Source organism: Natrix helvetica (genome assembly GCF_964273705.1).
Source record: "Natrix helvetica genome assembly, chromosome: 2".
Taxonomy (NCBI): domain Eukaryota; kingdom Metazoa; phylum Chordata; class Lepidosauria; order Squamata; family Natricidae; genus Natrix; species Natrix helvetica.
The window spans coordinates 18,978,468-18,993,987 of record NC_138552.1 but is presented as its reverse complement, the minus strand read 5'-3'; the positions used below and the strand labels follow the sequence as shown (position 1 = coordinate 18,993,987).

Genomic DNA, 15,520 nt, shown 5'->3' with positions numbered 1-15,520 from the left:
ATGTCTTGGATGGGTGGGGGCCAGGGGTGGTACTTACCTTCCCTATCGGTTTGCAAATGTGAGCGAGCGCGCATCCGTGCATGTACCCAGCTTTCCAACCATGCACTTTGGCTAAAAAAATGATGATTTCCGCTACCGGTTCGGGCGAATCAGTCCGAACCAGCAGTACACCACCTCTGGTGGGTGCCAAAAAGTCAACATAGCAACTACAACTACAGTCCTCAGCTTAAAATCATCTGAGGTTACAACCCCACTAACAAAAATGACCTACAACCATTTTTCACACTTGTGACTATTGCAACGTCCCCTGGTCACATGAACAAAATTTGGACACTTGGCAAGTGGCATATATTTGTGACAGTTGCAGTGTCCTGGGGTCATGTGATCAGCTTTTGTGACCTTCTGGGGAGGCCGGATTCATTTAACAACCGTGTTAACTCACTTAACAACTGCAGTGATTCATGTAACGATTGTGGCCAGAAGGGTCATAAAATGGGGCAAAACTCATTTAACAACTGCCTCACATAGCAACAGAAATGTTGGGCTCCATTGTGGCCATAGGTTGAGGACTACCTGTATTGAATTTGATATCAAACTTGCCTATAATATTAAATGAGATTAATGATGCCATCCCTTTCAACAGATAAATATTAAGAGTAATTAGTTCTTTATATATTAGGGGCTACATAATTAAACATAAGATATTTATTACAGTTTCAATACCACTATCCCACTCAAGAGAGATATCTCTGTAAGCATTGTCAAAATGTACCAACAAACCTTTCTCCATCCAAGCCCTATTAAATAGGCAAGTTTCTATTTGATATGAATAGGGATCACAGCTTTATCCAGAACACCAGCTGAAATTTGTTGTACAGCTGGGGAAATGATCCATATTTTCAGCTATTGTTTCTTTTCTGTCTGATGAAAGCCATCAATTTCTCCTTGAGAAAATGAGGGAAGCACAAAGCTTTGCTACAAAGCATTTTTGGGGAAAGAGCATGGAGAATACTGATTCATAACTGAACACCAATGTTTAATTTTTCCAAAGTTATATAAGACTTTTTTGGGGGGGTATTTATGGAGAAGGGAAGAGAAAGGCTATGTAGCTTCAGTTTGTCGTTCTCACCCTTACATTTTATCTGTGGCTTTACAGCTGTTTTGAAATGGAATATATTCAGTATTGTTCTCTATACCAGTAGTCCTCCACTTAGGACCACAGTTGGGAGCTGGAACCTTCTTCACTAAGCAATCCAGCCCAATTTTATGACATTTTATTTTTGCTTGGTTGTTAAGCATATCACTGCAGTCTTTAAGCAAATCCAACTTTCTCCATTCACCTTGCTTGTCAGAAGCCCAGGTCACAAATGGAGATCCCATGATCCCATGACAACCTTCATAGAATAGAATAACGGAGTTGGAAGGGAACCTTGGAGGTCTTCTAGTCCAACCCCCCTGCTTAGGCAGGAAACCTCACCATTTCAGAAAAAAATGGTTGTCCAGTCTCTTCCTAAAAAGGAGCATTCACAACTTCTGGAGGCAAGTTGCTCCACTGATTAATTGTTCTAGCTGTCAGAAAATTTCTCCTTAGTTCTAGGGTGCTTCTCTCCTTGATAAGTTTGCATCCATTGCTTCTTGTCCTATCCTCAGGTGCTTTGGAGAATAGCTTCCCCTCCCTCTTTTTTGTGGCAGCCCCTGAGATATTGGAACACTGCTATCATGTCTCTCCTAGTCCTTTTCATGAAACTAGACATACATTCTTCGTGTGTTTTAGCCTCCAGTCCCCTAATCATCTTTGTTGCTCTTTTCTGCACTCTTTCTAGAACGTCGACATCTTTTTTACATCGTGGCGATCATAATTACATGTCAGTTGTCAAGTGTCTGAATTTTGATCACAGGGACGCTGTGATAGTCATAAGTGTGTGGGCTGTTCATAAATAACTTTTTTCAGTGCTGTTATAACTTCAAATGGTTGTTAAACAACTGGATGGTTGTCTTTAATGTATGTGTTAGAAATTTCTGGGCCAAAAATCTACATGTAGGTCATTAGTGGGTTCCGGATCCCGTCACAACCGGTACACTGCGAGTGGGCCGGGCATCTACCACGTGCACACAAGCTGCTCATGTATGCGTACCCAACGCCTGCGACGCTCCAGATGCTCGGCGGAGCATTGCACAGGCACCGTACACTGCGTGTGCATGCACAAATGGCCTGGTTGGTTCAAACCCTACCGGAACAGTGCCTGCTGCTCCCAGCAGGCACCGGTACACCTGTACTGGGGCATACCGGCCATAACTCACCCCTGATATAGGTGTACATTCATTACAAAGATGTGAAGAGATGCTTAAATTAAATAAAATTAATAAAAGTGATAATATTTTAAAAACCTCCTGACCTGCTTGATGGGACTAAAAGTGCTAGAGGTTAATATTGCTCACCTCTGTTCTAAGCCAAGGTAGGCTATTTATTGTTTTTTGGGCCTTTTGCAAGGTTGGGCTGCTTGGGGTTCGCAGGGGTCCGGGAGAATCTCTAGCTAAGATTCTGTGAAGTTTGGAGAACCCCCATATCCCACTCCTGGTTAGCCCCACCTATCCCTTCTCTCCCCTTGCCTCCCAGGAGTTCCCACGCAGCCCGTTTTGGATGCAGCTAAGTGCAGGGCACACATGGAAGCTTGGGGAGGGCAAAAACAGGTGTACTGGAAGGCCAGAAATGTGCCCATTTCCAGCCTCCAGAGAGCCTTTGGAGGCCGGAGAGGCTGTTTTCGCCCACCCGGAGGCCCGAGAAAAGCCTCTGGAGCCCAGAGAGGGCAAAAATACCCCCTCCCCGCCATGGTACAGGAGGCTGACTGGGCCACGCCCACCCAGCAACCGGGCAAAGAACCCCTTGCTTAACTTTTTTTTAAAATATTTTTTTTATTTTCAGACAAACACAAACACACAACACATATAACATAAAAGCCTCTTCAACTACACACAGTGTGTCGATTGGTTACAAAGTCTGTGTCCTTTCCGTAGTCCTTACTTGAATTTTATCAAAATTCACATATTGACAATCAAGATATCTTTGTATACATTGTTATTATGCTTCCTCCTATTCTAAGTCATTCAATCATTTTAGCATTGATAACATTCTCTAATAATTTCCGATTCCATGTTTTTCCCCATTATTAGTATCATCAATCTAATATACATGTATACAAATTGTTATACTTATTAAACATCCATTAAGCCCAGCTATTATTACATCCTTTTAACATAAGGCATATTAAATTTGAAATAAATTTATATTATAACATTTTATTTCATTATCCTGAAATCATCCAATGATATTACATCTTTATAATCTGTTCTATATAGAATTGTTTATCTTTTATAAAAAGGCTTTTCAACATCATTTCTATGATCCTCACTTACAGTTTGTATAAGATTTCATATTATCAATCTAGTATATATAAATGCTTTGTTATCATTATTAATCATTTATTTGACTATAGCTATTATTACATTGTACATAGCACTCAAAATTTAACTACCGTATTTTTCGCCCTATAAGACACACTTTTTTACTCCAAAAAAGAGGGTGAAAATCTGAGTGCATCTTATAAGCCGAATGTAGCCACCTGCGTCCACTGTTCCCTCTAAGGTGCGCGGCAACAAAACACCGTGCAGCAGTTTCCAACTGCTGCGCGGTGTTTTGTACTGTCACAGGCGCCGGAGGCTGGGGAGGTCCTTTGCAGACGGCTAGAACTGGCCGCCCGCAAAGGACCTCCCCGGACTTGTTTTGGTGAGCGCGGGGTGACTGACTCTAGTTCAGCAAAGCAAGCCCGGGGAGGTCCTTTGTGGGCGGTCAATCCTAGCTGCTTGCGCCCGGCGCTGTGGCTAAAATAAACCCTCAAAGCCCCTGCCGCTACTGGAATATCTGCTGCCGCCTCCTTCTCCTCTAACAGCACCACATTTGCTGCCTGATGCTGCGGCAGATTTCCTGACAGTGAGAAGTGAAGCCGCCAGAGCTCCCGCCAAAGCTCCCGCCCATGGCAGCGGCGGCGGCGCGTCCCCCTCCACTCGGAGCATCTGAGCTGGGCAGCGCGTTACCCTACTGCCCCCTCCTCCTCTGCCGTGCTTTTGAGAAGCCATGAGGCTTTTTTCCCCCTGCTGCCCTCCTCCGCCTTCCTACTGGCTCCTGCCCGTGGCAGCGGCGGCGACGCCTCCCCCTCTGTTCGGAGCATCTGAGCTGAGCCCCGTTACCCCTGCCCCCTCCTCCTCTGCTGTGCTTTTGAGGAGCCATGAGCCGCGGGAGCCAGTAGGAAGGCGGCGGAGGGCAGCAGGGGAAAAAAAAGCCTCATGGCTTCTCAAAAGCATGGCGGAAGAGGAGGGGGCAGCAGGGTAACACGCTGCCCAGCTCAGATGCCCCGAGTGGAGGGGGACGCGCGAGAAGTGAGAAGTGAAGCCGCCAAAGCTCCTGCCCATGGCAGCGGCGGCACATTTGGAGTGAAGCCGCCAAAGCTCCCGCTGGCGCCCCCGCCCATGGCAGCGGCGGCGGCGCGTCCCCCTCCATTCGGAGCATCTGAGCTGGGCAGCGCGTTACCCTGCTGCCCCCTCCTCCTCCGCCGTGCTTTTGAGAAGCCATGAGGCTTTTTTTCCCCCTGCTGCCCTCCGCCGCCTTCCTACTGGCTCCTGCGGCTCATGGCTCCTCAAAAGCACAGCAGAGGAGGAGGGGGCAGGGGTAACGGGGCTCAGCTCAGATGCTCCGAACAGAGGGGGAGGCGCCGCCGCCGCTGCCACGGGCAGGAGCCAGTAGGAAGGTGGAGGAGGGCAGCAGGGGGGAAAAAGCCTCATGGGGGACGCGCCGCCGCTGCTGCCATGGGCGGGGGCGCCAGCGGGAGCTTTGGCGGCTTCACTCCAAGTGTGGTGGTGCTGTTGGAGGAGGAAGAGGAGGCAGCTGTTATTCTGGTGGCGGCAAGGGCTCATCGTTGGCATCTTCAGCAGCAGCCCTGTCCCCTGTGAAAAAAACCGAAGATGGAGCAGATCCACGCAGAAGACGTCGCCGCAACATGACTGGAGGAGGAACTCTGGGAGTTGAAGTCCACAAGTCTTCAAGCTGTCAGGTTTGAAGACCTGGGTTGTTGTTTTTTTTCTAAAGGTTTAAGGGTGCAAGGGTCTTGTAACTTGACAGCTTTAAGACTTGCATGCTTCAATGCCAGAGTTCCTGAGCCAACCTGACTGGAGGAAGAATTCTGGGAGTTGAAGTCCACAAGTCTTAAAGCTGTCAAGTTTGAAGACCCCTTGGGGTTTTTTTTCCTAAAGGGTTAGGGATGCAAGGATCTTGTAACTTGACAGCTTTAAGACTTGCATGCTTCAATGCCAGAGTTCCTGAGCCAACATGACTGGAGGAGGAATTCTGGGAGTTGAAGTCCACAAGTCTTAAAGCTGTCAAGTTTGAAGACCCCTTGGGGTTTTTTTTCCTAAAGGGTTAGGGATGCAAGGATCTTGTAACTTGACAGCTTTAAGACTTGCGTGCTTCAATGCCAGAGTTCCTGACCCAACATTTTGGTTACTAAGCAGGAGCGTTGTTAAGTGATACTATATAACACTTTTAATTAAGCGGGTACCTTGAATAAACATAACTTTGAGTTTCAAATAATACTGATTTTGTTGTTGTCTTAGGTGACACCTGTGAAAAAAATTCAGGTGCTGCTCAGGCATAAAAATGTGCCGCTCAAACACTATACTTTTCTGCTCACACTGAAAAAAAATTAGAGGGAACATTGCCTGGGTCATCTAAAAGTGGGGGACATAAAATTGTTCTTAAACTGCTGTTAACTTTATACAGTTGATATAAAATATTTTACTACAGTATTTGGTTCAGAATCTTTTTTTTCTAGATTTTCCTCCTTTAAAATTGGGTGCGTCTTATATTCCGGAGCGTCTTATAGGGCGAAAAATACGGTACATCTAACTAAATTTATTGTGACATCATTCTATTATTTTAGCATTGATAACATTCTCTAATCATTTTCAATTCCATGTTTTTCCCATTATTAGTATCATCAATCTAATATACTTATATACAAATTCATATAATTATTAAACATCCATTAAGCCTAGCTATTATTACATCCTTTCAACATAAAGCATATTAAATTTAAAGTAAATTTATATTATGACATTTAATTACATCATCCTGAAGTCATCCAATGATATTACATCTTTATAATCTATCCTATATATAATGGTTTATCTTTTATAAAAAGGCTTTTCAACATCATTTCTATGATCCTCACTTACAGTTTGTATAAGATTTCATATTATCAATCTAGTATATATAAATGCTTTGTTATCATTATTAATCATTTATTTGACTATAACTATTATTACATTGTACACAGCACTCAAAATTTAACTACATTTAACTAAAATTTATTGTGACATTTCATTTCATCATCCTGTATCCTTCCAGAGATAGTGTAATCCAATATCTCTTGCCATTTGTAAAGTTAGTATTCTAAATGTTTTCTTGATAAGTCTTATGTGGACTTCTCTTAAAAACTTGTTGTTCATTGCATGTTTAATAAGAATTCAAAACCCTTTATCTGCTCTTTTTATCAGCTTCACTTTTGTTATCATTAGTGCTTTTGCTGAGATTACTCCCATTATTTCTGCCAAATTTTCTCTCCTTTCTTCATCTATTTTCTGACAACCGAAATGAAGATCTGATTCATCAATTTCTCCTTTCTGTATTTCAAACTTGTCATTTTCCTCCACTCTGAGTTTCCTGTCAGTGTCAACAATTTTCTTATCACTTTCATATGTCTCTGTTATTTTTTCAGGTCTGTCCTCAAACTTCATCGCTGTCCCCGTACTTTCTGTATTTTGATCTATAATTTCAAGTCTCTTTTCAATTCTCTCTGTAATTATTAAAACTTTTTGAATTTCTAAGAAAATTCTTTGCAAAGTTAGTGCCTTTTCTTCTTCGCGTTGTGCCATTTTCCAGGTTATAAACACTGCCAAAACATCCGAGACTTTTTAGGTCAAACAAATTAAGTGGAGTTTTTCAAATCAAAGCTTTCTCTTTCCTTCAAAGAAACACCTGTATCAACAAAACATTTTCACTGAGCCTTAGCTTATAGCTTTATTGGATATTGCCAAGCCTCTAGCCACTAGATGGCAGTGTTACCTCTTTTCCATCTGTTTCTGTCTCTCTGTCCAAGAGAGGAAAAGAAAAAAAAAGTGTAAAAATTACACTCCGTCCAAGCCTTACGAGAGAAAAAGCTTTTAATCCACAAATACAAAAAATGGAGAAGGGATAGAGGAAGAAGGGAAAAAAATAGACCAGCCCAGTTTAAAAGTAAGAGGCATTTGTAAAGAGTTCATCCATAGAAAACAAACAAAGTTAAGGTAAAAAAGATAACACGATTGTCTTAAACCAGAGTTAATTCGCCGCTTATTTTCTTCTGTCTTCAATTTTATTTTAAATTCCAATTCTTTTGGGTTTTCCCTTCTCTAATAATAAAAATTTTTCTCACCAATTCGACACACTCCTGTACTGCTTCTGTTTCAGAGGCTTGTCCCACCCTTGGGCAGCCATTTTGGTTGCTTCTCTTGTAGCTGGCAAAAAGAGCTTTCTCCTGGATCAATCAGGGGCTTTGCGATGCCCCTGAGATAAGCAGGACATGCTCTTCTCTATCACTGTTCCTTCAGAACAGGTTAGGTCCAAAAGGACCATCCAGAAACAGAGATATCGACAGCAATCCTGGAGACCCAAGATTGCATGTCATCTGGTTGTGACCTCAAGCCCCGCCCATCTTGCTAAACTTTTTGAAGCCCACCCCTGCTTACAAGTCCCAACATTTTGGACCATTGGATGATGTCCACAGGGTCTTCAAGAACACCTGGAGATATTTTTTAATCCATTTTGTCTTCCTCACGTAGGTTATGTTGACATTGGCCTGATTCCCAAAGGCGCAAGGCACATCAAAGTGGTTGAAGTGTCAGAAGCAGGCAATTTCCTTGCGCTGCGAAGCGAAGATCCTCAGAAGTATTACCTCAACGGAGGGTTTATTATTCAGTGGAATGGACATTACGAAGTGGCGGGAACAATATTTCAGTATGGGAGAAAAGGGGATTTGGAAAACCTCACTGCTTCTGGGCCCACAAATGAATCCTTGTGGCTGCAGGTACGCCAGCGTGTCACATGATGGGTGTGATGCGGACTGTGAATGTAGTGCAGAAAAGGAATTGTCAAATTTGCAGCTTTTCTCACCTCACATGCTTTTGGGTGTCGAGCCTTCTTGGCTGCGGGGTGTTTTCTGACCTGTGTCCTTATGTCTTCAACAGTGAAGGACACAGGCAGTGATGGGATTCAAAATGTTTTACTACCATTTCTGTGGGCGTGGCTTGGTGGGTGTGGCATGGCCTGGTAGGCGGGGCAGGGGAAGAATACTGCAAAATCCTCATTCCCTCTCAATCAGCTGGGACTTGGGAGGCAGAGAATAGATGGGGGCGGGGCCAGCCAGAGGTGGTATTTACCGGTTCTCCGAACTACTCAAACTTTCTGATACCGGTTCTCCAGAACTGGTCGTAACCTGCTGAATATCACCTCTGAACACAGGGCAGAAAACATCCTGCAGCCAAGAAGGCTCCACATCCATTTGCACTTCTCAGGTCACCCCGAGGAGACAGCTAAACCTCCAGGTGGCCTTAATAACTCTCTAAAAGAATGCAAATGACTAGCTGTCTGCAAGGAATATAAATCCTTCCATTACCCCACCATCCAGTCAGAGCTGAAGAAGCTTCTAGGATGAGAAGCAAAATATCTTCAAAGAAAAAAACAAGAAAGTCCAGTTGTCTCCTGAAAAAGCACCTTTTGGACAAGAAGAAGAAGATTTTGGTGTTATTATTTACAGCTGTGGAGCATATGGGTGTCAGATTTAATTAGATTATCATTCCCGGGGCATTATGGAAAGGATTGTAGATTGAACACATCAAAATATTACAGCTGCCAGATCTGGGAGGCAAAAATAAATGGAAGCAAAGAGATCTAGGTCATTTCATCTTGTTGCCAGAGATGGTGAGGAGGCTGGGAATGAGATAGAAGGATCTCTAGACATAATTCATAAACGGGAAAGGAATTTGTTAGCAGTTTACATCTACACTAGTCAAGGTGGTAGCCATGACAATTAAACTGAAGTGATAGCTGGAGTTTCAATCACAGTGGTGGGGCCACCAGCTTGGCGTATTTAGTATACTCTGCAGAGACCTCTATAATATATCTACAGTGCATACCAGTGTGCAAGAAACCTGGCGGGAAGAGATTAAAAATGTTCAAAGAGAATTCATCAATGGACATATGCATTTATTATTTCTACCAAACTGGAGAAATTCAAGATATCTAAATCAAAGAGGACTGGGGTGACTCCTGCAGTTTCCAAGTTTAATTCCAAGAATTAACCTTTAATTCTTACATGAGAACGTTTTTTTGAGGCCTGGATCAGGGGTGGGTTGCTGTCGGCATTACTACCGGTTCGGCGCATGTGCAATTTTGCATGCGCACCAGATGCATGCTCCATGCATGTGTGCAGTTGCCCATAAATAGGTCTGCGCGTGCGCAGAACATTTAAAAGTGGGGGGAAAAAACATGCCGCGCCAACTGGGGAATCTGTTCGGAGGCGTGGCAGGCCTGCTGGGTCGCTGCTGGTTCCAGCGACCCAGGCCGCCAAACCGCTACAGGTTCAACTGAACCGGTCCGAACCAGTAGGAACCCACCTCTGATCTGGATGGTTCTTGCTTCCTTGATTGTGATCTGTGGTGGGTGGCTTAAGTCGTGGCCTGCTGGATCTTTGGAGCCCCAATCTGGTAGTTCTAAAAACAGAGAAGAGTAGAGAGTATTCTGGTTTGATATTTTGTGATTGAAACATACAATAAATGTCGTTTAGCTCCTTTTTCAGGAAAACAACCCTGGAATAAAATATGAATACACTGTGCGCAAAAGCTCAAGCTTGGAAAATGAAGTAGAGGAGCCTGAATACATTTGGAAACACGGAAAGTGGACAAGTTGCAGTGTAACTTGTGGAAGTGGTAAGAAATCACAATTCTCCAAGTCCCTTTCCTCTCTCTCTTGTCATCTGCTTTGGTCTCCTCATTCATTGTTCTAACAATGTACCAACTTGGGTATACTTAAATTGCTTCAGACTGGCAAATAGTGTTTTATTAAAGTTAATTTACATTCCCTTTGAAAGGCCACCAATAAAATCAGCATACAGAAAACTACTTTGTGTGTCAACTAATCATTAGTTAAACCTCAGGCAAACAATGGCATTTTTCCCACTCCAAGTAATAAAAGCAGTGGGGTTTTTTGCCCTAATTTAATGCAGAAATCACACTGTGCAATTAACAATCTTTTTCCATTAAAAAAAACACATAGAAATCTTTATATCAGCCTCTGTTCAAACTAATAATAACTTACCAAGTAATTGCTGGAGGTGACCCCTAGATGCTTCTGGAGTGATTAAGGTAGAAAGGGAATTTCATTCTTGTCAGTTAATTTATGATAATTATCCTTTCTTCTTGAGTAATTCTTATTATCAATTTACCTTGGCCTGTTGAAAACAGTTCCTATGTACTGGTCTGGTTTGAACTGAACTGAAGGGAAAAAAGGAAGGATTTCTAAGCAATGAAATTATGAATCTAATCAACAGCAGGCCTGTTGTACACAGAGTACATAAATACAGGTGAAATTTGGAAAATTAGAATATCGTGCAAAAGTTCATTTAGTTCAGTAATGCAACTTAAAAGGTGAAACTAATATATGAGATAGACTCATTACATGCAAAGCAAGATAGTTCAAGCCGTGATTTGTCATAATTGTGATGATTATGGTTTACAGCCCAAATCCACAATCTCAGAAAATTAGAATATTGTGAAAAGGTGCAATATTCTAGGCTCACAGTGTCCCACTCTAATCAGCTAATTAAGCCATAACACCTGCAAAGGGCTCCTGGAGCCTTTAAATGGTCTATCAGTCTGGTTCAGTAGGAATCACAATGGGAAAGATGCTGACCTGACAGTTGTGCAGAAAACCATCATCGACACCCTCCACAAGGAGGGAAAGCCTCAAAAGGTAATTGCAAAAGAAGTTGGATGTTCCCAAAGTGCTGTAACAAAGCACATTAATAGAAAGTTATGTGCAAGGGAAATGTGTGGAAGAAAAAGGTGCACAAGCAGGAAGGATGACCGCAGCCTGGAGAGGATTGTCAGGAAAAGGCCATTCAAAAGTGTTGGGGACTTTCACAAGGAGTGGACTGAGGCTGGAGTCAATGCACCAAGAACCACCACACACAGACGGATCCTGGACGTGGGCTTCAAATGTCGTATTCCTCTTGTCAAGCTGCTCCTGAATAACAAACAATGTCAGAGGCATCTTACCTGAGCTAAAAAAAAACAGACCTGGTCTGTTGCTCAGTGGTCCAAAGTCCTCTTTTCTGATGAGAGCAACTTTTGCATCTCATTTGGAAACCAAGGACCCAGAGTATGGAGGAAGAATGAAGAGGCACACACTACAAGATGCTTGAAATCCAGTGTGAAGTTTCCACAGTCTGTGTGGATTTGGGGAGCTATGTCATCTGCTGGTGTTGGTCCACTGTGCTTCTTTTAAGTCCAGGGTCAACGCAGCCGTCTACCAGGAGATTTTGGAGCACTTCATGCTTTCTTCCGCAGACAAGCTTTATGGGGATGCTGATTTCATTTTCCAGCAGGAGTTGGCACCTACCCAAACTGCCAAAAGCACCAAAACCTGGTTCAATGACCGTGGGATTACTTGCTTGATTGGCCAGCAAACTCACCTGACCTGAACCCCATAAAGAATCTATGGGGCATTGCCAAGAGAAAGATGAGAGACATGAGACCGAACAATGCAGAAGAGCTGAAGGCCACTATTGAAGCATCCTGGTCTTCCATAACACCTCAGCAATGCCACAGGCTGATAGCTTCCATGCCATGCTGCATTGAGGCAGTAATTGCTGCAAAAGGGGCCCAAACCAAGTACTGAGTACATATGCATGCTTATACTTTTCAGAGGTCCGATATTGTTCTATGTACAAACCTTGTTTTATTGATTGCATGTAATATTTTAATTTTCTGAGATTGTGGATTTGGGGTTTTCATGAGCTGTAAGCCATAATCATCACAATTATGACAAATCATGGCTTGAACTATCTTGCTTTGCATGTAATGAGTCTATCTCATATATTAGTTTAAGTTGCATTACTGAAATAAATGAACTTTTGCACGATATTCTAATTTTTTGAGTTTCACCTGTACATTAGATAAGAAAGGAGGTAGAAATTACATGAAGAAAGATTACTGCTATGTATGAATTAAATATAAAGATGGTTAATAATTATAAATATGCTAATAAAATTAACAGAATTACGAATAAGCAAAATATAGATCTGAAACCAGAAATATTTTGTTGGGTATAGTGCTGGAGGGTTATCTCTAACCACTCATAAAAGCTATTCTATGTCAAATAATATTCAGTGTCTTCTTTGTCTTTTATTTTTAAAGTCAGTCTATCCATCTCTGCACGGTCTAATATTTTCCGAATTATATCCTCATCTTATTAAGTGTTCTTATTTTTCCACAATTGTGAAAATACAATCCTTGCTACTCTCAGCACATGCACAACTAAGTCCCTTTATCATAACCCTCCAGCACTATACCCAACAAACTATTTCTGGTTTCAGATCTACCGTATATTTTGCTTAATCATCTTTTCCAACCAAGTATGTATTTCCTTCCAATATTTTCTTGCTTCCATACAAGTCCTTTCCAACTCTGTTATTCTATTCCTTAAAATGCTCTGGAACACACAAATTTTGCAATGATATAGGTAAAGTCCACTGAAGTTTGACATTCAAAAAATATAAATAAAAATAATAAAAAAGTAGCAAATACCAATATCTACTGCCTACGTTTTGTAGGTAGCAGATATTGGCCTTTGCCAGTTTTTATTAGCAGTTTTGAACATTTGGTGCTGGCATATAATGTTAATGGCAGGCAGGATGTTCTCCAGCAAAACTGTGTACTCAGCAGATTCTTAGCAGTGCTAACATCTAATACGAGCTACTCCTTACATCAAAATGTTTATCTTCTTAAAGATACATCTAAAGATGAAGTTCAGGGTTTGTTTTTTTTTCATTCCTCTTGTAGGGTTTCAGAGACAGATTGCCCATTGTGTGAAAAAGGGGAAGAGTATGGTGAAAAACCTGTTTTGTGACCCAGAAACACAACCCAAGGCAAAACAGAAAAAATGCATTGAAAAAGATTGCCCACCAAGGTATGCATGAATATCATACAGAGCAGAGGTCTCCAATCTTTGTGGCTTTGCAACACGGCGGGGGGGGGGGGGGAGAGGAAAACCAGGCATGTACACCAACCCACCGTTCATGGAAGTTGAGCTGTGTGCATGCGGCCCAGTTCTGAATAGGTCATGGCCCGGAAGTGGGCCATGGCCCAGGAGTTGGGGACCACTGATAAAGAGGAAGGTATTTTAAGTCACTGGGAGGGGAGGTGTGTGGGATTTTATTATATTAATTTATCTTGTATTAGTTTTATTGGTTTTTTAATGTGGTTTTAAATTATGTAAGCCACCAATTCCCTCAGTTTCTGCCTGTGGCATATCTTAGGAGGTTGTTTGTTATAAGCGAGGTGTTGCCAAAGTACCATCCATAAAACACTTTAAATTGTAAACATTCTTAATGAGAACATTGGCTGAATTATCTTAAGATTCGGTTTTTTTTTACAGAGATTTGAAGTGAAAATTACACGTTTTTGCATTCCTGAAAGGAACAGATAAGATTTCAGAGAAGGATTTGTGAGATTTCAGCAGTCATTTTTGGCAGAGCCATTTCTGATCTGAAAAAGTAGCCAAACCGTGTTTGCAACATGAACTGAGATAATAAGTGAAGGACTTTAAATGGTGCCTTGTTCAACAGTAGTAACTGTGAAAGGGATCTTGGAGTCCTAGTGGACAACCATTTAAATATGAGCCAGCCGTGTGCAGCAGCTGCCAAAAAAGCCAACACAGTTCTAGGCTGCATCAACAGAGGGATAGAATCAAGATCACGTGAAGTGTTAATATCACTTTATAATGCTTTGGTAAGGCCACACTTGGAATACTGCATTCAGTTCTGGTCGCCACGATGTAAAAAAGATGTGGAGACTCTAGAAAGAGTGCAGAGAAGAGCAACAAAGATGATTAGGGGACTGGAGGCTAAAACATATGAAGAACAGTTGCAGGAACTGGGTATGTCTAGTCTAATGAAAAGGAGGACTAGGGGAGACATGATAGCAGTGTTCCAATATCTCAGGGGTTGCCACAAAGAAGAGGGAGTCAAACTATTCTCCAAAGCACCTGAGGGTAGGATAATAAGCAATGGGTGGAAACTAATCAAGGAAAGAAGCAACTTAGAACTAAGAAGAAATTTCCTGACAGATAGAACAATTAATCAGTGGAACAACTTGCCTCCAGAAATTGTGAATGCGCCAACACTGGAAGTTTTTACGAAGAGTTTGCATAACCATTTGTCTGAAGTAGTGTCGGGTTTCCTGCCTAAACAGGGGGCTGAACTAGAAGACCTCCAAGGTCCCTTCCAACTTTGTTATTTTATGAAATTGAAAAGTCATAAAGCATGTGATATATTGGTGCAGATTGTGGCATTTCCCCACAGAGAGATAAAGTCCTTTTCCCCCTTGAATCTGAGGTAAGGAAAAAGACCTTTGAATAAACCATGAAGGTCATTCTGTTGTTCAATGTTCTTTCTCTGATTAATGTCCTATTTGCATATCTAAACATTCTGAGTTCTGACTAGTCCTGCGGAGAATATGCTCTCAAATATTACTTCTGTCAGAAGAATAATTTGTGGTTTCCACCTTAAGCTGGGATTGTGCAAGAATAAATAAAACTGAGATCCAGACAGCTGTGAGAAATGAAGAAATATTTATTCCTAAAAGCAAAGTCTTTAAGGGTGACTACAACTACATATCTTTATAGAGGAGTTTGTCCTGGTGTGGAAATGTCTATGTCCTGATTCTAGGGTGACACTTAAGGTGTTTGTGTGTGTTTGTGTGTATGTGTGTGTAGGTGTAGGTGTAGATAGATCATCTATAATGCTTATTCTTGTGAACTTGCAGTTCTGATGAGAGACTTAATTTAATTAATTCTATTTGCCTTTATAGACCTTATCCTTTGATATGTGTATTAGGTCTGGGTAACTTATTTTGAGGACGTTTGAATAAACAATTGTCCTCTGTTTGCTATTTTTACTTGATTAACTTAGTTTCAGCTTAACTGTCAATTATCTAGTAGAGATGCTGATTCTCACTCCATTGTGGATTCTGTTAATGTTTTAAGGGAAGATGGAAATATTATAAAGAATAAAATATATTCTGATATAAAACTTCTTACACTTCCTGTGTTGGAAGCCATCTTAGCAGCTAATATGTGACAAGTTCTATAGCAGAT

At 41.8% G+C, this 15,520-nt stretch overlaps 1 protein-coding gene across 1 annotated transcript in view; it reads left to right on the top strand.

The window, feature by feature from the left end:
- ADAMTS12 (ADAM metallopeptidase with thrombospondin type 1 motif 12) overlaps window positions 1-15,520 on the top strand; it is a 207,559-nt gene that overhangs the window by 165,317 nt on the left and 26,722 nt on the right. The window contains exons 15-17 of the mRNA XM_081942601.1: window positions 7,930-8,174; window positions 9,933-10,074; window positions 13,207-13,333. Of these exons, the coding sequence (XP_081798727.1) occupies window positions 7,930-8,174; window positions 9,933-10,074; window positions 13,207-13,333 (514 nt within the window). The remainder of the gene's footprint in view (window positions 1-7,929; window positions 8,175-9,932; window positions 10,075-13,206; window positions 13,334-15,520) is intronic.